At 35.2% G+C, this 23,515-nt stretch overlaps 1 protein-coding gene across 7 annotated transcripts in view; it reads left to right on the top strand.

Moving 5' to 3' along the window:
• The first annotated feature begins 2,903 nt into the window (after positions 1 to 2,903).
• The window catches only part of LOC145291914 (nuclear distribution protein nudE homolog 1-like), a 165,578-nt gene continuing 144,966 nt past the window's right edge, over positions 2,904 to 23,515 (top strand). For all 7 annotated transcript variants that reach the window (XR_013869493.1, XR_013869491.1, XR_013869492.1 and 4 more), the window contains exon 1: positions 2,904 to 3,463. Coding sequence is in view for 4 of the 7 variants with exons in the window: in XM_080137757.1 (XP_079993883.1) it covers positions 3,375 to 3,463 (89 nt within the window). In the remaining 3 variants the exon portion in view is untranslated. The remainder of the gene's footprint in view (positions 3,464 to 23,515) is intronic.

The raw sequence follows: 23,515 nt of genomic DNA, 5'->3' as shown, positions 1-23,515 counted from the left end.
AGATCTAGGAATACAAAAGTGCATTACAAAGTTATATATTGGCCCAATATAAACAATTGAATAAAGGATATGGTAAGCACATGCACATATTGTTTAAACCATAGAAACCAGCAACCATCAGAATCATTAATACACCACAAAATACTTGGACAAAAGTTGTGACAGATATTTTTTATCTTTATAACAAGGCTTATGTGGTAATCATAGACTATACAACAATATATTTTGATACCCATAAACTTTGCAGGTAGTTTGTGGTAGTAGTTTGTGGGAGTTAACCTTGAACAGGACTAGCTTCCGAGGTGAGTGGTCGGCGCACCAGCCGCCGCCATTTCGGCAGGTGCGCGCACGCGTGGGCCTCACGCCACTTGCTACCATGTGGGGCAAAAAGCTAACAGACCATACGTACACCTTATATGCTTCTCTCTCCATGGCCTGGATTGACTTTTTCTCATTTTCTCTCTCTCTCTATACTACAACAGACTTTCTTCCTCACCAGTAAACAGCGAGAGACGCACGCCAAACTAAACACGTGTAGCACCCTTTTCTTTCACTTGTTTCTTCACAAAATAAATCCTAGTTCGTTTAATTCAATTTAACACGCCATTCATTTCTTTCTGAATTCAATTCATTATTCCTAATTTGCACCACTTTAATAATGGTGACACCTGAACGTGAGACGGACATGCATTTCCTTCTAAACCACAAGTCCCGCAACAAACTGGCGCCCGACTGACATGAAACGAACACACATGGTGACCCTACTTTTTTTTAAAGGAATTGTTTTGAGCGAGACGCCCATTTTTATTGATAAAGAAAAAAATGAACATTTCAACAAAGAAAAACAAGGGAACTACTATCGACAAGAACCTCAACGAACTACAAACAATAATGACGTAACCCCTCATCAGACTCGGCAGAAAAATAAACACGGACCTGTCGACTTCATACCGAATTTAAAAAAAAATTCGAGCTCGACAAACATTTTTCACGGTTTCCTGCAACAAACGCGAGGAGCAAAATTACATAGGCCTATGCAATTCTCTCCCGCACAGCAGACGCAACAACAAAGAAACAACTACAGGACATCCCTATCAACACATAGGAAGAAGTTAAATCCACAATACGAGTTGAGATGCACCACGCACACTGATAAACTCACAACTTGGAAGTTTCGTTGACAGCCGGCAATCGGACACAATCGTTTGAAACGAATGAATGTGCAACTAGCGCTCGTCCAAACAATGTATACACACTACCGCAGATTCACTTGCGAAGATACCGTCAATTTGACACACGATGTCAACACAAAACAAAAATTTTCCTCCCAAACGAACAATTCACTTCACTGTCCAAGCAACTCGTTGCACATGTCAGCACACAATAAAAAAACAAACAAACAAATGTCAGCAAAAACAAAAAAGAGTAAACACTTTTTCCACGCGTAAGTAAATACTTTTTTTACGAACACACTCCGTTTTTGACGTTTTTTAAATCAACCACACCAACAGCAAAAAAACAGGACAAAAAGTCAATTGCCAAAAACATTACTTAAAAAAAAATAAAATATATATATACACTGCATATTTTTTTTTCCTAGCAAGGAGAGTATTGTGGGAGCCTTTCCTAGTCTCACACAAAAACATGCGTTCACATCTCAAGCCATATTTCTTGTCATATACATACGCACACAGAAACATACGTGCACATGTACACACAACTAGATATATTAACGTTCACATACATACACTCACATTCACATGTATACACACACACGCTAACGTACACACATATACTCACATACGTGTACACGTACGCACACAAGGACAATGTCACTTCCCCTTTCAAAGGAAATCCACACATGCGCAAAAGACCACCGGAAACAGTTATAAAAGCAAGAGCAATAAGCAGCATTTTTCTTTTCGGACCAGCTTCCGAGGTGAGTGGTCGGCGCACCAGCTGTCCCCGTTTTGGCAGGCACACGCGTGCGCGCGCCTCATGCCACTTGCTACCATGTGGGGCAAAAATGAAAAAGACCATACGTACACCTTATATGCTTTCTCTCTCCATGGCCTGGATTGACTTTTTCTCATTTTCTCTCTCTATATATACTACAACAGACTTTCCTCCTCATCAGTAAACAGTGAAAGATGCACGCCAAACTAAACACGTGTAGTACCCTTTTCTTTCACTTGTTTCTTCACGAAATAAATCCTAGTTCGTTTAATTCAAGTAAACGCGTTGTTCGTTCCTTCCTCAAAGCGATTCATTTTTCCTTTCCCAATTCAAATCATTTCTCCTATTTTGTACGACTGGGGGATATGTATAATATATCCACCATCCTTGTCTAGAGCCTTGGATAACTGTTTGATAAAGCTGAGCTTGATGTGCAATGGTAGGAAGAGTATTCTGTCTCTGTCCACCAGACGTTCCTTTCTTTGCAAGGCACCATTTTTTCCTGCACAGACTAGTCCTTCTTCGTATATGCTGAGCACCAATTTTTGGAGGATTTTGAAGTTTTATGACTTCAAACTGATCCCTTTTCGACATAATCACTGAGAACTATCACACCTTAATACTTATTATTATTAAAATAATTTTCAATGAAAATAATAATTTCACATGGCATTTTATCCCTACCAACTTCTGCTAAACGATTTCACGTATTCGTACATTTGAACAAAAACGTAAAAAATGACATGTGTGTATATCTCCAAAACGTGATTTAATTGAGAAAAAGTAATTTGATTTTTGGATTCAGCGCATCAAATTCGTCCTGAATCAGCTGACAAAAAACGAAGACAACGAATTTGTCGTTGACAATCAGAGAACATAGAAGATACTTTTCTGATTTAGTCCTAAACTTTATCACTAAGCCACATTTTGACAAGCACTAACGAGTTATCTCCCCTTACAGGAAGTGAGCTGGAGACATGCGCACTTTTCATAGAATGTGATGGCGATTTCTGCTTGCTGTTGACCAATTTTCAGCCTGATTTCACCAGGCCTGCATTACATTTTTGGAGTTTATCCTAAAATTAACACGCGGATAATATTTAAAGTGTATAATTCTCTATCACTTGGCGTATTGGTTAGCCTCATCGACACCCGACGTGGTTGTCGATTTAATTCTTTTTATAATTGTTGTTTTTCATTCTACTGGTGTTTGCGTCACTGATAACATCATTCATTCTGTCTTCATCATTGCTTGTCTGTTGTTAAATTCGTTTTTTTTTCCCCCCAACGGTGAGCAAATAGCTGTTATTCATGGACGGCTGAAAGCTACGTCGTTTAATTTGTCAGAAAAGACTGATTAATCTATTAAAAAAAAAAAAAAAAAGCTGGAAATAAAAACAACAATCCTGCCTCGAAAGATGGAAGCCCTCGACGGCAATATGAGGTTCGCCACGCCTCAGGATGAGATAAATTACTGGCGAAATAAAGCGGAACAGATTCAAAAAGAGTAAGTTATTTTTTATTTATTTATTTATTTTTTTTTATATATAATATAGTACTCGTATAAACCAATTCCCATAGCGGACGATGATTGAAAGGCGACCACACAAAATGAAACTCTGTTTCCTAAAACGGAAAACGAAAAATTCAAAAATATTTTTGCTGATGTATTTATATTGTTGCTTTAAAATTTTTTTGTTTTGTTGGTACTTATGCAGATTGCGGAAATATTAACGTTATTATTTAGAAACAAGTTTATAAACATCTTAAAATTTAATTTCACTAGAAAATCAAGTGCTTGTGCATCCTTCTACATCGCTTTTTTTTTTTTTTTTTTTAAATTTTCAAGTTAAATTAAAGTTTTACGGTATCTTTTATTTATTAAATTGTTAGATGAAAGTACAGAAGAGTTACAAAACACCCTCCCCCCTCCCCATGCTAAGAATGACTTTCTAAATGACGTTATTTCAGCGCGGTAACAGATGCACAAGTACCAAAAATTCTATCTGAAAAATACCTCGGTCCATTCTGCAAAAGTATCAAATTGTTAGATGAAAGTACACAAGTTGCAAAACGCCCACCCCCTCCCTATATTAAAAAGGGTTTCTAAATAATAACGTTTTTTTTTTATTTTTTATTTCAGCTAGATCCGTATTCGGTACTTATGCGCTTTTGTTACCGTGGTGACTAAATAACGTTATTATTTAGAAAGCCATTCTTAACATGGGGAGGGAGGGTGCTATACGTTCACCTAATAATTTAATAAAGATATCGTAAGACTTCAATTTGAAAATACTATTTTAAAAAATAGCAAGGTAACAAAAGTGGATAGTACCCCACCCCACGGCCCCACGGGTATGTTTTACTGTCCACAGACTGGACTCCACAGTTCTTCGAAAAAGTGGTAAAAAATAAAATATGTAGTAAATAAATGTTGCAAACGCATTAGTTACTCTTCTACCTAGCTGGTAGTGTTTTTACTTAATGTAAAATGTTTAATCGGCTGGAAAAAACAATCAAGTTCAAAGGATAGGCGACCACAAGAAAAAATGGCCGTGTAACAAATACATTGTGGCCACTTTTTCTCGTGGTCGCGTACCCTTTTGAACTTGTTTTTTCGAGCCGAAAAACCTACTCATTTGGGTAGAAGAGTAACTTATTTTGCCTTTGGTAACATTTATTTGTTATATATTTGATTTTTTTTTTAACCACTTTTTCGAAGTAGACAGTAAAACATACCTGCACCAACAATCTAATAAACAAAAAGATAACGTAAAATTTGAATTCAACCTAGAAATCTTACAAAACAAACGAAAAACACAGTTCGTCAAGAACTATTTTGTTTTTGTCATTGTTTTCTAGTATTTAAAAAAACAATCACACAAACAGTATTTTTTGTACATTATAAATTAACACTAAAACAACTACAAAAATAAAAACATTTAGAAAATAATGCAATATAAATAATTTTTGTTTCAGAGACACGATTTTAATTTTGTGTGGTTGCCTTTCGACTGTTGCCGCATTTCATTACTGTATATTAATAAGCATAAGCAGCCATGGGGCTTGATCTATATAAGCACGGATCATTATTATTACTCGACGATCAATAATCATATTTCTACGTACTTAATTTTTAAAATTGTTGTTATTCAGACTACTGTCCTCATCTTGATTATCATATGCATACTGTCTCGGCCGATGTAATCCCCGATCTTCTCCAGGTGCATCTTTTCGGATTTGGGAATCTTCTAGTGGAACTCGAGAATCTGAACGAAATTGCCAACAGACTTTTTAGGAAATAGATATCCAGAATTGACGTAAAGCAGTTCCGACTATGAACGGAGAAAGCCAAATAAAGTTTCCAGGCTTCTACGCCAGACGAAGCGAACTAAATCGACCTTATAAACTAAAACTTAATTTAGGGTTAGGGTAACCCCCCCCCATTAAAGTAAGAAAAAGAAAGGGAGATTTGAAACCCCCCGCCCAGAGTATTTTTACGACCCGCCCCAGCCCAGCGTAGTATAAACACTCCCAAACCACCCTATATTAAGAATGGCTTTCGGAATAAACACCCCAACCTCCCCATGTTAAGAACGGCTTTCGAGGTTCCGAAAGCCGATCTTAACATGGGGAGGTTGGGGGGGGTGTTTATAATACGCTGGGGCAGTGGGGCACGTCGCAAAAAAAAAATTATAAAAATAAAAATGAACCACCCCATGTAAAAAAAATGTTTTTTTAATTGAATGGAAAAAAAACAAACTTTCCTTGCGCAGACGGGACTCTCCAATGGCGACCCCTTCCCTCTCCAAATTAACAAGACAGAGTTGACTTGTAAACAACAATATTCAAAATGGCAACCAGTAAATTTATAAGAAATACATCGAAAAATGTAGGTGTTAATATAAGAACTATTTGCCGGTGACAATTTTAAATGTGATTCGTTCAAAACAGACCCGAATATTCCTATAACTTCTTAAGTTGATCGTCTGGTCCACAAAGGATTGAACCCCCAGAAGATTGTCATTTAGAAGTAATTGTTAACCAACGCTGTTAATCATTATGCCATGTGTTCATGTACATAATTTTTCAGAGTTCTTAAAAAAAAAGATGCACCCGAAGGTCTTCGGATGTACAATTTGGAGATCTAAAAGTCGGCCGAAACGTTGTAAATATAACAACCAAGTTGGCAATAAAATAGTCCAAATAATTTATTTTTATATTCGTATAATAATCATAAATTATTTATTCGATTTTTTTTTTTTTTACTTTTAATTTCTAAAAATGATGGGAAAAAAATAACTTTATTTGTTATTAACAAGTTCCGCAAAGTCACTAAATCACGGCGTGAGTGGTTTGACAAGGAAAACAAAATTCGGCGTAGACATCTAACATTTTTTTTTTTAAATATAATTATGAGGAATCGTTTTGAGCTACAATCAGTGCTTATGCACTTATGATACCGTGCTATTAAAAAAAAAATAGTATTTTCAAATTTTACGATATCCTGTGCGTATACAACAAAGCCCACAGCCCCACCACTTTTAACATAAGCAATTACATTGCTTAATATCCGGAAAACTATTTGCGGAAAATTTAAATGCGATATTCGTTTTCAGCATACCCGAAAACTGAGGCAAGTCATTTTAAAGGAAAATGTTAAGACGGAAACCAAGTAAAAAAATTTATCCTTTTTTTTTAAATTAAATTATTAGGTGAAAGTACAGAAGAGTTATAAATTCTCCCCTCTTCATGTTAAGAATGACTTTCTAAATAGCATTATTTTAACACGGTAACATAAGTGCACTGCATGAGTACCTTTTTAAAATCTATTTGGAATTTTGTATTGAGAATTTTCTATGTAAACATTTTGTAAAAAAAATAACAAGTTATCCAATATGGTCGTCTCATCAGGATAAATTTGTAATTTACATATTTAAGTGTGTATTCCTAAATAGATTTTAACTGGAAATAACCCATGCAATTATATTGAAAAACGGTACTCATGCATAGTGATCCGTGCTGAAATAATAACCTTATTTAAAAAGCCATTCTTAACATGGGGAGGGGAGGGTGTTTTGTACCTATTCTGTACTTTACAATTGAATAATAATAATAAAAAAAAAAACTTTAATTAAACGTGGAAATGCGATTTAAAAGATAGCGCGGATCACTCTCTGCATTAGCTCCTAAAAAACAAAACACTATCCAGATTTTTTTTCTCTCGCAAACCACACACGCCGTGCTTTAGTGACTTTGCTCAGGTTCTTTTTTCTTTACTCGGTTTTCAAACGATTCATTTTTCATCACTGTTAATATAGCTCGTTGTGTTTCTGAGAGTATCAGTGACAACAAGCCTCTCCGAATTTCCATCTCTTTCAATGATTGTACTTTTGAAGCAATTATCTTTTGGTTCTTGTGTGGGATCCAGGGGATTGAACGCTGGTAGTGGGCTCTCTTTCAGTTTTGATTTGTCTTGAAATGATTCTACCTGCGTCTTTCCTTTTATTATTAGGATTAGCTCCTTGCACTAAGTGACTTCATGTCTTATCTGGAGCCATTAAAAATCAAAAACGTTGTAAATCGCTATTTATGTCTCTTTGGGTATCTTAGACCCTTAAAAAATTTGTTACATTAACATACTGATCAAATTTTCTTGACTATTTCATACAATACTTCATATTTTTTGAGGCGCTTGTACAGTTTATGGACCGTGGTATATGTATATATAATTTTCAAGTTAAATTCAAATTTTATAGTTTCTTTTATTTATTAAATTGTTAAGTGAAAGTAATAGTTAAAAAGACCACCCCCTTGATCTCATGCAAATTTCCAACAAAAGATTAGATATAACTTAAGAAACCGAAATGCATTCTAGTGGATTTAATTTCGTAATTTTTGTTAAAGCTAATGCATTTTTTTTTATTTTGGTGCTTGTTAAAATAGTCGACGGATCGATTTTTTTTTATTATGTTTTAAGCCAAAACAACAGTATGTAATTGTCATGTCGAAAATAGTAATATATCCAAATATTACGAAAATTCATTAATTCGAACAACTGCTTTTGTGTTAATAAAAAAAAGAAAGCCTATCGCTATCGGCTTAAACAAATCGTCAGCCATTACATTAGCGAAAAAGAAGATAAGTGTGTCCTCTGTACTTGCAATCTTCAAGGTGTTTACATCTAGGGAAAATGCAATTGCCCTTCATTTTCCGTAAAAATTACTTTTAATAAAAGTACTTTTTACTCAATGAACTTTCATAATTTAATATATTACTATTTTCGACATGACAGTTTTCGCTTCAAACATTTAAAAAATCGATTGTATTAACAAACACTCTTATTTTAATTATTAATAGGTAATAAAAATATGAAGACTAGTTGGTTTTTGGTAACAAAAATCGGCACTTCAGCGTTAATAGATCGAAAATCGAAACATTGAACTTCATTAAAAATTAATGTTGTCTACTTAATTATCAGTGGAATCCAAAACTTACGAAATCGTCACATTACGTATGACAATAGTAATAGATAATATTACTTTTAGTTGAAATTGACATAAAAAGTAGATAGGTAATATTAATTTTTTTTTCCATTTTCACTCTAATAACGAAAAACACCCAAAATCTCTCCACGAAATTCAAATTAATTTACAGTTTTTACGTGTGCAAAAATAAATAAATAAATAAAATGTACGATTTCGACCGAAAAATCATCCAACGGTCGTTGACAAGAAACACGCGAAAAGTAATCATACAATTTTATCAATCTAGTTTTAATCTATAAACAGTAAACATATTTAAGTGATTATGTTAATGATTTTTTTTCATTTTTAATTGATTAAATTTTACGTTTTGTAGACTGAAATTGAAGAGGAGAGGGGGATTACACTTGGTTAAATTTTATTTTTTGCCCCCACGCTGTCAACAGGAAAATAAAAATGGAATACGATTTTTTTTGGTTAAACGTCAAAATCCCCGAAAGTACTTGGTAAAAAATAAACTATTTTAAATGGGGGGCGGCACTTTACTATGTAGATTTAACGTAAAATGATCCCCCACTTCTTGACCATATAGCGAAGGAAGGACAGAACGCGCGACTGTTTTTTATATTCATATTTTTCAAAATGGACGCCATTTATATTTCAGAATTATATTTTAGTACTTGTAATGAATAGATATCCAGAGGATTTTAGTCAACTTATTTAGTCCCGGAAATACCTGAAGCAGTTTACGATTTGAAAGCCACGAAAAAAAAATCTAAAGATAGACGATATTAAGCATACGTATGATTCAAAATATATTTTTTTTGTCCCTTCAAGAAAAAAGGTGAATTTCAAATCGTAAAACTATCTCGGTCAGTTTCAATACTCGGGACTGACTTCGTAAAGTACTGAAATCCTCTGAATATCCATTCATTCGTTACAAATACCAGATTTTTCCTCTAATAGTTGCAATTTTTTTCTGTATTGCCACCCGAACTTAATGTTAAGTTTAAGAGCATATCTTTTTCTTAAAAAAATGCTGTAAGGATTAGGCAAATGGTAAAATTGTCCTTTTTTTGTTGTTGTTAATAAATAAATAAAACACGTCAAGTAAACTAGTAAATTACCATAGATTCCCTAATAGTAGTTTCTTCGCCAGAACCGCTGGTGCTAGACTTTGGAATTCCCTTCCGGGTTCCTGCTTCCCCAACTGTACTGACACGCAGAAGTTCAAGTGTAACGTGAACCGGCATCTTGCTGCTCAACTCCCCACATAGTACCCCTGTAGTTTATGTCCCTGATAGTATCCCCTTGCATCAATGTGCCTTGTTTGGGGTGAAAATGTAATATAAAAAATAAAAATAATCTTCGTTCTAAGTTCTTTTTAGCCTTTTCTTACACCAAAAAATAAAGTAAGAAATCGAAGTTTATAAAAAATATTTCTGTTTACATCTCGTGGTTACTTTCAAAGAAAAAAATATGGCGATCACGCAAATAATCAAATTCTACCCAATTTACACCATTAACGAGTACTACTACTACACTACCACATTACATTCATTAACCCTTATCCTCGAGTTGCCGTCGGGCCTTAATAAGTGATGACTGCCAAGTAAAAAATCTATTTCACTTTGAATCCTGTTTCTTTCGCGCCCATGCGTGCCCATAGATTTGATTGAGGTCGTGACCTTATGACTAATGATTAAAATAACGATTAAAAAATTGTCTTATCTCAGTCGTTTTTTATTAAATAGATGTCAAAGAAAAAGTAAAATAATGAATAGCTTATGTAGAGATTTAACTCTTATGTTGGGTACTATTTGACTCTTATTTCATTTTGGTTTTACCCTTATAAAATTTAATAAGTGCTTAGGGATTGGAACGGATTAAGGATACGAACATTTCAAGATCGGATCCAATTAATTTCGTATATAGAGGTTTCACTAATATATATATATATATATATATATATATTGCGAGAAGTATAAAAGCACCGAATTTTTTCTATGATTAAATAAAAATTCTTTTCTAAAAGAAATATACAAATAAATACACTTATTATCGCCTCCATTCAGTCTTGAAAGACAATGGATATCTCCTGTAAAGGTAGCTGTGAAGCAAGGGTTGCGCAATCACTAACCACTCGTCTCCTGAATCGACATTGTAATTCCGGTGGCAAGGAGAAGTCCGGGACGACCGAAAATAATGCCGAGCTAATCAGAGAGAATATACAGCACCTGATATTCCAAATAGTCACCCATATAGTACTGACTGACCAGGCTCAATGTCGAGTATTTATAGTAAAAAGAAAAAAAAAAAAAGCTGAATTTGTCAATATTTAAACTGGAGAGATTCTTTTAATAGAAGAATTTAAAGATGTGTTTGATGGATTTCCGTTTTCCTTCGGATTTACTTCCCCGTTTTTATTTCATCTATTTGGTGTAATTTGTAATATCCATTTTCCTCTGAGTTGTTTGATAGCACAATGGACCATATCACCCATCAATACAACGAAACACGTGTAAGGCACTTATGAAAAAATATAAGTTGTCTCTAATTAAAATAATTTGAAAACAGACCAATTAAAAAAAAACAAAAAATGAAGAATACACAAAAAACATGATTGTAGGTCGATTCTGATTTTTGGTCTATATATAACTATATCTGCTCTGAGGGTTGAGATAGGTCTTCATTTAACTTTTTTTTTTTTTTTTTTTAACAATTAATTATAAAGAACATCATTTCAAGAAATATGTTCTTTTCTATAAACTCGGGAAATATTTATATTGAAACTAAATATATGCAAACCAACGCGACTGTTTTTCAGAGTAACAATATTTTAATATTTTAAAACTGGCTAACATTAACCAGAAGATACTTTTCCAGGGCATTCATATATATAAGATTAGATCAGCTGACAAAGAAGTATGGGACTTGATTTTAATCAAAACCGAACTTGTGTCACGTCAAGTCCTCCTCGTGGAGAGGCGATAGTAACTTAAATTCTTTTTGTTTAAACACACAAAGCAGCTGTTGGAACAATCTTTGATGAATGAGAATTGTTGATGAAATGTATTACGTATACTATTCGTTTACTACAAGTGGTTGTAACATCAAATACAATTTTATAGGTAACTCGAGCACCTTTTTCAGGCAGTCAGCTGGCATAGTGCCCTTTTTTTTTTTTTTTTTTTTTTTTTTACGTCTAGTATCCATTTCTTTCGGAAATAAGTTTAATACTATTTTGTCTATCACTAAGTTTTTTTGTTTTTTTTTCACTCCCTCTCACAGTCTACTTCATTGATGACGCCAATGGTTACACCCTTCCAAATGACTTATTTCCTGTGTAAGAGAACTAAGTTTGCCCCCACCCCCCACGGGCGAACGAATAACCGAAATATTCCTTGCCTTTGTCAACCAATCAAAAGCCGGCGATAAAAACTGCATAACTTTTAGCATGTGTTATTCCGTTAATAGTGGCGCTCTCATCATTCTGCGATACGCGTCATGCAACGAATTATTTTTGGTGGCATTTAAAACCCACCATTGACTGCACTTTTCTAAATGTGGCACAAGGACAGTAGATGGGCGAGATCAGCTGTTTACTTTTTTTAAACCGTCTCTTGCACTGAAAGATGGAACGAATATATGAACTCATTTTCAGTTTAAATTCATTAATATTTTCTTCTAGTGAACGTTTTGTAATCCCAGGATCCGTTTATTTTGAGAGGAATGGAATGATGTAAAAAAAGCGAGGAAGAGAGAAAGTGTGTATTATGGCATTACAATATATTCTAACTGTGTAAAATCTTTTTGGTTTTCTAAACTTCAATCAATGTTAAAGTTAAGAAATTACATTGGGGAAATAAGATGAGGAACATTGATTTGTTTTTGAAAGATATTTTCGAGAATTGAAATTATTTAAAAATAATTTTTTTCCTAATTTCATGTAGGAATAATCGGATATTTGATGGGATAATTTAGACTACTGGAACAAAATGTAGTTTTTGTTCTGATACCACACTTCATCTCTTCTGTTCTCTTTCTAGCCTGAAATAATTTAATTTTTGTCCCAAGCCAGAACCCCCTCCTCTTTTTCCCTCCTCTTTTTTTGAGGCGGGGGCTGGACTTTTCCCACATTGAAAACTGACCTCGTCTAAGTCTGCCCTCGTGAAGAGGCAAGTAAGTGGGCACTATTATCTTCTGCTTGGTTGTTATGTTCACAATGTTTCGACCAATGTAACCCCCGACGTTTCTGAATTTTTGAGATGAGGATTAGTTATTTGGATTGTTTGGACTACTGTTCTTAAGTGTCATTTTCACAACGTTTTGGTTGATGTAACCTCCGACCTTCATGTGTATCTTGTCAAACTCCGGAAATTTGGATGTAATTTCGAATGGAACCCTTTATTTACTTTATGGGGGTAGTATGGTCTTGTTCCATCAGCCATGACTGGATAGGGGTTATATTGTATTTTTCAGTCACCCGCACTTCAACCTTCAGGAGAATATCACATTTACAATTGATTTTTCCAATTACTCTACCATTGCGCTACAGGTCCTTCCACAAGGATCCATGGTGCAATGATACACCTGAAGAAGGTCAGAGGTTACATCTACCAAAACGTTGTGAAAATGATACTCAAGATGAAAACAGTAGTCTGAAGAATCCAAATAATACAAATAACCTCCAACATTCTTCAGGTCCATCTTTTTGAACTTAGGAACTTAATAGTCGAAGTTGGAAATTTTTGTGGAGATCGGAAAACTTATATCTATATTTAGATTGCAATTCTGTATAGGTTTCTGAATGCAACAAGGCGCACATAGATGTGACTATAATAATGAAGATGAGAATAATGGTCCAAATTATGAATCCTTATCTAAAAAAAATTCTGAAACTCAGATATTCGATTCCAGTTGTGAGTCTCTCCAGATGAGAAACGAGAAAAGTAATTTGTTTCTCATCATTTTTCATTTCTACCCTTCATCTTGTTTTCATAAGTAATCAATTGTGATCGATTGAATCGAACGATATGTAATCTTAGTTTATTTTATTTATCTCATCTATCATAATGGATTAATCCTCTTAACACTACATGTTTGTTTAAGCAAATCAAAGACAAAAACCCCCATCTTTTGTCAACTGTTAATCTATGATTGTACATTCTCTATCCAAAACGATGGGGAAAAAATTATTCACATGAATGTTAATATTTAATATCTGAATTAGTGAAGTAAAAATAAAAATTAAAAAAAAAAAACTGGAAAGTTAAAAAAAAAAAAAAAATTAATACATAACATATAAATCAGTATAGAAAGCAAAAAAAAAAAAAAAAAAAATAGAAAAGATTCTTTTTTATTTTTTTTCAACTAGTATGGGTGCCCGGCGTTGCCCGGGTGTTTGGAGGTGTCTGTGGAGCAAAAAAAAAAAAAAAAAAAAAAAAGTGGTAGTAGGAAGGCAGGCTCGAACCTGTACCGCGAAGGAGGAAAAGAATGTGAAAAAAACGTGACGTCTTTGTTGTTACGATTACCGGCAAACCGGAAGTGACGTAGGTTTAAATTAAGGCTAGACAATCGAAAAGAGGGGATGACTTTCGAAAATATCGGCGAAAAAAAAAGCAACCGCTCCCTGTTGAAAAGTGCCCAGTTGAGGGTGAAGAAATTAATGTTTTTAGCCTATTTTCCGGTGTTTGTTGTCTGAAGGGTCAAGCTTCAAAACGATACTGATCTTGTGAAAATCCATCGCCTCTGTCGAAAGTTTTAGGCAGACATGCAAACATACATACATTTATATCTTGGTAGCTCAAATTTTCGACCCAAACCGATTAAAAAAAACTTGCCCTATCTCTGAATACCCTTTATGTAAAATTTCAAATGTTTACACCAGAAATTGTCTTCGGTAATTTGGTAGAGACCGCAGAGGTCAATTTTTTTTTTAACTTTGACTCCTATTATGACCTCTTAACATTTATTGTTTTGGGCTCAAATCAAGTTATTAAGTTAGATTCATGTCCAAGGAACCTATATCTAAAATTTCAAGTATTTAGACCCAAAATTGGTGGAGGAGTTTGGTAGAGTTCTCAAAGGTCAAATCGTTGAACGTTGACCACGTAACAGCCAAATTTCTGGCCGAAAACCACTTCCAAAGATTTTCTCAAATCTCAGTACCCTGTATATCAAATTTCGAGTGTGTAGACTGAAAATTGACAGTTATTGCGTAGGGAAATGTACACAGACAGACACTTCCACTTTTATAGATATATAGATTATCTTAAATACATTATATAAATTCATCCAGCATATTTTTTTTAATCATTAACTTGTGAGATCGGGAGGGAGAGGGCTGGATGAAAAAATATATACACACACACTCCCGTTATATATTTCATATATATTACATACATTGTTATTATGTGTATGATGTGATTATGAGTGAATGATAAAAGTGGTGAGATCAATGGACTGATGTAAATAATTTTGAAAGGGAAAGCTTCTATTATGACATCACAGTGTATTCTGACTTTGTGAAATCCTTTGACTTTATAATTCTTGTAAAAGCTTGATTAAAAACCAATGTCAAAGTGAAAAAGTCATATATTTACTAAACTACTTAATTTACTCACATAAAATGAATATACGAAAGTATAGATTTATGCGTAAACTTTAAGTATTTACTTCAAAATTGCTCAATACGTAGGTAGAGCTAGTTAGTAATTTATAAAATATATATGGCGATTAAGCTACACTGAATGTTCCGCGTTTCATCCACTCTAGGACTCTTCAGGCTTATGCACATAAGCCTGAAGAGTCCTAGAGTGGATGAAACGCGGAATATTCAGTGTAGCTTAATCGCCATCTATATTTTTATAAAGTAATACGGTTCGTGTGTTTCTGTCTGTGTGTACAGCTCTCCATCATCAACGAAAGGAGGTAAGAGGGTAGATCTCTCCTGGTAGAGAAACATTAGAACCCATTTTAGGATGTTTCTGCTATAGGAGACATAAGAATCTTTGCCTAATTTCTTTTTATACTAGTCTACAAACCACCCCCATATCGAATGACTTATGCTCATTTGCATATCACATTATATTAAATCTCTTTAACTAATTACCTCGACCTTATTACATATTGGAAATATTCTAATCATTTCAACTGTACTATTTACAAAATCTATTTAACATTTAATTATTTAATATATTTTCATTTAATTTTATATTCGATTTATTTCACTTTACGTATATTATCAAAACAATTCATTGGCGAGGAAAGCTTTGTTTTGGGATTGTATTGAAAATGTAATGGAAATTTCAATTTCGTTCCGTTTTAATCTTTTATATTTTACTTGCCAATATAATTGAAAGAATACAATTCAACTATCGTAATTTTATATAAATAAACAAAAACAAATATTTTAAAATAAAACTTTATTAAAAAAGAAATAATTTTATTTTTAAATGAAAAAAATCAATTTAGTAAAATAATTGTATTAAACACCCCCAGCCTTGTCAGCAAACCTGTAAACCTATAAAAGTTAACATTTCGAATGTAAACAATGATTTTTCGATTTTGTTAGCGCTTGCCGCAATTAAAGACAATTAAAACGGAACTAACTTTATTTCCATTCTATTTTTTAAACAACCCCCAAAACATAACGCTCTCTTCCAGTTATAGCCAATTTTTTTTTTAATTAAATAAAACAGGTCAAAATAAACAGATAAGCGCATTTTCTTTTACATTTTTCTTACAACCATTGTCATTTAACCAACTAGGATACCGTTACTTTTGTGGGGTTGTTTTGAAAATGGCACGGAGATTATAATTTCGTTCCAATTTAATCTTTCTGGTCGAGCCTATTTCGAAAGCCTGTCTTATCATAGATTTGAACTACAAATAATTTATTACATTTTGATTATTACTATCTTAAGACTTAAAGCTTATATTTATTTCATTTTTCTATTTATATATTGAATTAGTTATTTCCAGTCTTATTTAAACTTAGTGCTTTCTTTAAACCGGATGAACCTTTTATAAAAATATGAGTTTAACGTAAAGAACACGAACAAGGTTTTATTCAACTGAATTTCTTCCAGTTTACTAACAAAATATATAAATTTAAAAGAGATATAAATAATAAAATAAAAAGGTTATGTAATTTAAAAGAAATACACGTACTCACAAAAGCAGAACTTTTTTTACACATTTTTTTCTTTAAAACCATAACAATGAGACTAACAATTACCTAGATCTTAGTAATTATTTGTTTTAATAGAACTGTTTTAATTGTACTGTTTACTTAGTTAACCTAAGTTGGTATTACATTTATTTTACATTTACTTTTTTTTTTAATTATTACTTTTAGACTGTGACGTTTACACCCGGAAGTAATGAGTCACACGTAGGTCGCTTTTATTCATTCCTTTTGGTCAAGATCAAAGTGTAGTATCTGTTCCGGCAGATACTGCAAGCTATGACTAGCTATGACTAGCAAAGACCAGATGTGGGGGCAACCCCACATGCCTGACCTTTAACCAGCTCCCATTTCCCACCTCTCGGGAGCTGGTCCCCTTTTCCCTTCCCCCTCCCTTCACTCCTCACATTAAAAATTGGCCTTGTGCCTAATTTGCTCGGTGGGGGAGCAAATAAATACCATCTGTTCCGGCAGATACTGCACTTAAGATAATTTGTACCAGTCAATGGAGGGGAAACCCTCTATACTGGGACAATTATTATTTTTGGTAACCAGAGTGACCCCTTTTAGGGGAGCTGGTTTTTACCTCACATTAAAAACGGCCTTGTGCCTAATTTGCTCAGTGGGGGAGCAAATAAATACCATCTGTTCTTCAGATGCTGCATTTCATTTTCTTGTTCTCTTTCGGTGGAGGAGAAATCCTTCACGACTGAGACAATTTTTATTTTTGTACCTTTTCTCCACGTTAAAAAACGACCCTGGTGTCTAACTCTGTCCCGTGGGGAGGCATAGTAAATAGGTACAATATAATTGTTTATAATTGTACTATTCAGAAATATTATTTATAGTTCGTCCATTTCAGTTAGTATACATTACCTTTACGCTTAATTAATTTACAATCATTAATATCGTTAAACAATTCCGTTTAAAACCGAAATTATGCCACCCAAACGAAGTAGAAACGAAAGTGAGGAAGAAAGAATGGAAAGATTGGAAGCTAATAGACTAAGAGTTGCTGCAATTCGCTCCAATGAAAACAATTCAGATAGAGAAAGACGTCTAGAACTTAACAGGATACGTCAAAGAGAAAGGAGAGCAAGACTGTCAGATTTGGAAAGAGAAACCCAACGTGAAGCTGACAGAACTAGACATGCTGTAAGGCGGTTAAATTCATCACAAGATGAAATTCAAGAAAGGCAAAGATATGCACTGGAAAGAGAAGCAATATTACGATCGAATGAATTATATGAGGTAAGTAGACGTACACAAGGTCAGTTGAGTGGCTCAACGACATCAGAATGAATCGGAAACCCAACGAAGCTTTCGCCTATACCAAGGGCAACAACGAGAGGCTGCATGGAGAAAGAGTATGACTTTGCCCCAGCAATTGACAGAAAACGAGGCAGCTAGACAACGAATGACTGCTTTGAGACACCATGAAATAGAACACTGCAATAGAAAAGGATTGCTCTACAACAAAAATGACTCTCTCACTACAGCTGATATAGGAAAAATGGACAAAGTATGTCAACATTGCTCAGCTGTAAAATTTAAAGGAGAAACCCCTAGTTGTTGTTGTTCTTCTGGCAAAGTTGTGCTTGATAGCTTTCCACCACTGCCTCAGTTGCTTCAAGATTTGCTCTCCGGCAATGGTCCCATCTCTAAAGATTTTCTGCAAAATCTACGCAGTTATAACAATTGTTTTGCAATGACATCATTTGGTCACAAAATTGCGGCAGTACATGGGTGGAATCCTTCTTTTAGAATTCGAGGCCAGGTTTGCCACCAGATTGGGAGTCTTTTACCACCTGAAGATGAAACAGCAAAGTTTATTCAAGTCTACTTCTTGGATAGTCTGGAAGAGGAACTACATAATCGGGGACGTGACAGTAGACTCAATAGAGACATTCTCCAAAGTCTGACTGAATTTTTACATGAGAACAACAGCTTCATTTGTCAGCTGAAAACAACAAAGGAGAGGATTGAAGAAGAACACTTGGTAGAACATAAAGTTGTCATAAGGGAAGACCGAAGGCCGCAAGAAGAGCATCCACGGCGATTCAATACTCCAACAACAATGTATGAGATTGGAATATTAATGGAGAATGAACCAACAGCTAACCGGGATATTGTCTTGCATTTTAGAAATGATACATTAAAACGGATCTCCGAACTACATCCCCTCTACGATACTTTAATGTACCCGTTAATGTACCCCTATGGTTCTCCATCTTACAACATCTACATGAAGGCATCCAATGGGCGAAAAGTTACCCAACAGCAATTTTATTCGTACCATTTAATGACTCGGCCTGGAAACTATTTTCTCTGGTACCGAAGGCTATTTCAACAATGGCTGGTGGATGTGTACTGCAAGATTGAAACAGAACGTTTACAGTTCCTGAGGCGTGAGCAACAGACCCTGAGAGCTGACAATTATAGCAACTTGAGAGATTCAATTCTTAGGGAGGATGGGAATCCAGAACAGTTTGGTCAACGAGTTGTACTTCCGGCAGTTTATACAGGAGGCTCTCGATACATGTTTGAGCGTCAAAGTGATGCCATGGCATATGTTCGGCGAATGGGCCGAGCCGACCTCTTCATCACGTTCACAACAAATCCAAAGTGGACAGAAATTACAGAAAATTGTCTTCAAGGGCAAGACCCTCAGGATCGTCCAGATATTGTTGCCAGGGTTTTCAGGCAGAAGCTAAAAAAGTTACTTGAATTTATTAAAAAGGGAGGATTTGGCAGGTTGAGGGCTTTCCTGTACAGTATTGAATATCAAAAAAGAGGACTGCCGCATGCACACATCCTCACCTGGCAGGCCCCAGAGGACAAACTTCTACCAGAAAAAATGGATCTCTGCATATCTGCAGATCTCCCTGACAAAGAGGAAGATCCTGATCTTCATGCTAAAGTAATGGCACATATGCTGCATGGACCTTGTGGACCATTTAATCCAAATTGTCCATGTATGATTGACAACAAATGTTCCAAAAAATACCCAAAAGAATTTCTTCAGTGTACCGAGCAAGGCCAAGACTCTTACCCCAAGTACAGGCGAAGAAAACCAGAAGATGGAGGCCAGACTGGTACAATAAGGATGAAGAGAAATGGTCGGTATGTTAATCAAGAAATAACAAACCAGTGGATTGTTCCGTACAACAAGGTCCTCCTTCAGCAGTTCAACGCTCACATTAACGTAGAAATTTGCAGCTCGATCCAAAGCATCAAATATGTCCTCAAATACGTGAATAAAGGATGTGATCAAGCAGTGTTTGAACTACAAAGAACTGATGGAGCAGCTAACCAACAAGGCCAAGTACAAAGTCACATTGTGGATGAGATCCAGCAGTTCCAGAATGCAAGGTATGTCGGCAGTTCAGAGGCGGCCTGGAGGATATTGGAACATCCCATCCATGAATATTTCCCCCCAATTGTACAACTTTCTGTTCATCTTGAAAATGGGCAGCATGTCATATTCTCAGCTGATACTGCTCTGGAACGAGCCCAAGGTCCACCGCCTGCCACAACTTTGACAGCATTTTTTCAACTCTGCCATGAGGATGACTTTGCAAGGGGTCTCAAATACGTAGAAGTCCCTGAGTTTTACACTTGGAACAAATCGACAAAGAAATGGATGAGAAGAATGCGTGGGGTACAAGTTGAAGGTACTGAAAATGATGATGTATGGAAGGCACCATGCATTGGGAGAATCTACACGATTAGTCCAAAAGCAGGGGAGTGTTATTTCTTACGCCTGTTGCTCAATGAGGTTGCTGGTCCAACTTCATTTCAAAATTTGCGAGCATACAATGGTCAGGTGTTTGAAACATACAGAGCAGCGTGCCTTGCTCAAGGCCTTCTAGAAAATGACCATCACTTGCATCAAGCAGTAGGAGAGGCAAGTGCCACTCAATCACCTTCAAATTTGCGAAGCCTATTTGTGATAATTTTAACAGCCTGTGAGCCAAGAAATCCTCTTGAGATCTGGATGGCTTTTCGTGATGTAATATCTGAAGACATTCTTCACAGATACAGGCAAGAAGTTAACAATCCAGAAGCAGATTTTAATGAGGACATCTACAATAAAACTCTTTGTCTAATTGAAGAAAAAGTTCTCCTTATGTGCGGTCAACCATTGGCAAGCTATGGATTACCTGCACCAACGCAAGGGAGAGATGAAAGACTCGCGAGAGAGTATCAACGTGAAGTTACTTATAATCTTGAAGAACTTTCCCTACAAGCAGAAAATATGCAAGAAAAACTGACCGATTCTCAAAGAGAAGTTTACAATTCATTCATGGCAATGTTGGAAGCACAAGGTGAAATGAACAAAAACATGATGTTTCTTGATGCTCCAGGTGGTACGGGCAAGACTTTTGTAATCAATTTGATCCTTGCAAAGATTAGATCCATGAGAAAGATTGTGCTTGCAACAGCATCCAGTGGCATTGCTGCTACTCTACTACAAGGTGGCCGCACTCTTCACAGCACTTTTAAAGTACCCTTGGATACTCATCGAATGGATCAGCCAGTTTACAAAATTACTGGTAACTCAGCCTTGGCAAATGTAATTAGAGACACCTCTGCAATCATTGTAGACGAAGCCCCAATGACGCACAAGAGTGCTTATGAAGCAATTGACCGAACACTGCAAGACATCACAGGAAACAAGAATCCCATGGGTGGCATTCCAACCTTATTTTGCGGTGATTTCCGTCAAATCCTCCCAGTGGTTAAAAATGGCACAAGGGCTAACATTGTCAATGCAAGTTTGAAACAATCCTATCTCTGGAGGCACGTTATAGTGAAGAGATTGACTACTAATATGAGAGCCTATATCTCTGATAACACAGCTGCAGCAGACTTCTCAAAATTGCTTCTCCAAATCGGTAATGGTCAGTTTCCTATCACTTCTTCACCTGACACAATTAAGATTCCAACTGCGCTTGGTAAATGTGTCGGTAATCAGAAGCAACTGAAAGACAAAGTGTACCCAGACCTGCAAAACAATTGAAAATCACCGGATTGGCTTGCTGAGAGGGCTATTATTTCGCCATTAAACAGCAATGTGAATCATTTGAACAATTCAATAATGGATGAATTTCCAGGAGACACAAAGCAATACAAGTCAGTTGATTCGGCTACTAATGAATATGAAGCTGTTCACTACCCTGTGGAGTTTTTAAACTCTTTGGAGATATCTGGAATGCCTCCACACATTTTAAATCTCAAAATTGGATCGCCAATCATGATTCTTCGATCCTTGGAACCGCCAAAAACAACAAACGGAACCAGATGTGTTATCACCAGATTGCACACCAATGTACTTGAGGCCACCATTTCCTGTGGTCCCTACAAAGGCGAAACCGTTCTACTGCCAAAGATCCCCTTAGTTCCATCGGACTCAGAACTTCCATGAGCAATGAGCATAAACAAAAGTCAAGGTCAGACATTTAACACCATTGGCGTAGACTTGACATCAGACTGCTTCAGTCACGGTATGTTCTACGTCTCCATCAGCCGGACAGGAAGTTCAGAAAAACTCTACATTCTGGCTCCAAATCAAAGCAGCAGAAATGTAGTTTACCCTGAGGCTCTTCAGTGAAAAGTTCGAGAAATGGGTATGAGGAAAAACTGACATGATCTGATTGTGGTAAGTTTTTAGTATTGAATGTGCAAGATAAAATTTAAGCAAGAGTTGAAAATTACTTCAATGAAAAATTTACTATGTAACATCAAGTAACCTTCCTTTTTGATGAAAATGTTTTGTGAAGTTCCTGATTGAATTTCAGTCACTACAAGAGGTAGTTAAAATGTTAATCACCTTATGCAATCGTTGCTCTTACAACATCAACTTACTGGAAAGGTGCCCACAGATTTTGGTACCCGAGTGCGCAACAAAGCTCCGTGCGAAGCACGGGTATCTTTGCTAGTATTTTATAAATTACTATATATATATATATGAAAATATTCTATGTTCACTTATATTTCCTTTTTATATATTCCAATCCTTATTTAAGAAGCTCAATGTAATTACAGAGCATATAATGAATGAATGATAAAAGTTTATATTCCAAATTTCATGATGTTGACCATCTTACAATTTATTCCTTAAATTCAGTTGACACAGTTCTTGACGGTATCTGTTTCATAGCACAAAATCAGTCACATCAATCAGTGACGCATTTTATTTTCTTTTGACGGATTGATTGTTTCTATTTATTCTGATGAGTTAAGGGTAAAATAGATTCACTGATTGATATAATAATTTTGTGCTATGATGTGGATACTGTCAAGAATTGTAACTGTCAACTGAATTAAAGGAATAAATTATAAGATGGTCAACATCATGAAATTTGGAATATAGAATTTTGTCGTTCATTCATTTTAAACAAATTCTCACCTAAAGGGGCCTTGAACGATCTAATGATAAATGAAATTGAATGAATGTGTGCATTTTACTTTCTCATGAGATCCAAGTAAGATAGTCGGTGTTTAATGTGGCAAATCCAGCTTCTGAAAAAAAGGAGTATTTCAAACTGGAAGTAGAAAATATATAGCACTCTCAGCAGTCCTTAACGAATGTTGGCACTTTGGTTAACAGGTAAACCTCAACCCTCTCTGAAAGGAAGAGATAATGCCTCTTGAGATCAAACATACTACATTGTGATGCAAACCAAATTTAAAAAAATGACATTGATTGAGATTATGTCCTCATCAGTGATCACAATATCATCATTAATGTTATTGATTTCTCCTATCACTTCCATCACAACCATCAGACATTCATGTTAACTAAAATGAAATTGATTCCACCTTATTTTCTAAATTAAATAACCAGCTTTTCTATCAAAGAGGTTCTTCTAGACTACAA

This window comes from Euprymna scolopes, chromosome 13, assembly GCF_053919585.1.
Source record: "Euprymna scolopes isolate OS-2025 chromosome 13, ASM5391958v1, whole genome shotgun sequence".
Lineage (NCBI taxonomy): Eukaryota > Metazoa > Mollusca > Cephalopoda > Sepiida > Sepiolidae > Euprymna > Euprymna scolopes.
The sequence above is the reverse complement of the archived record's forward strand: the minus strand, read 5'-3'. Positions and strand labels throughout refer to the sequence as shown.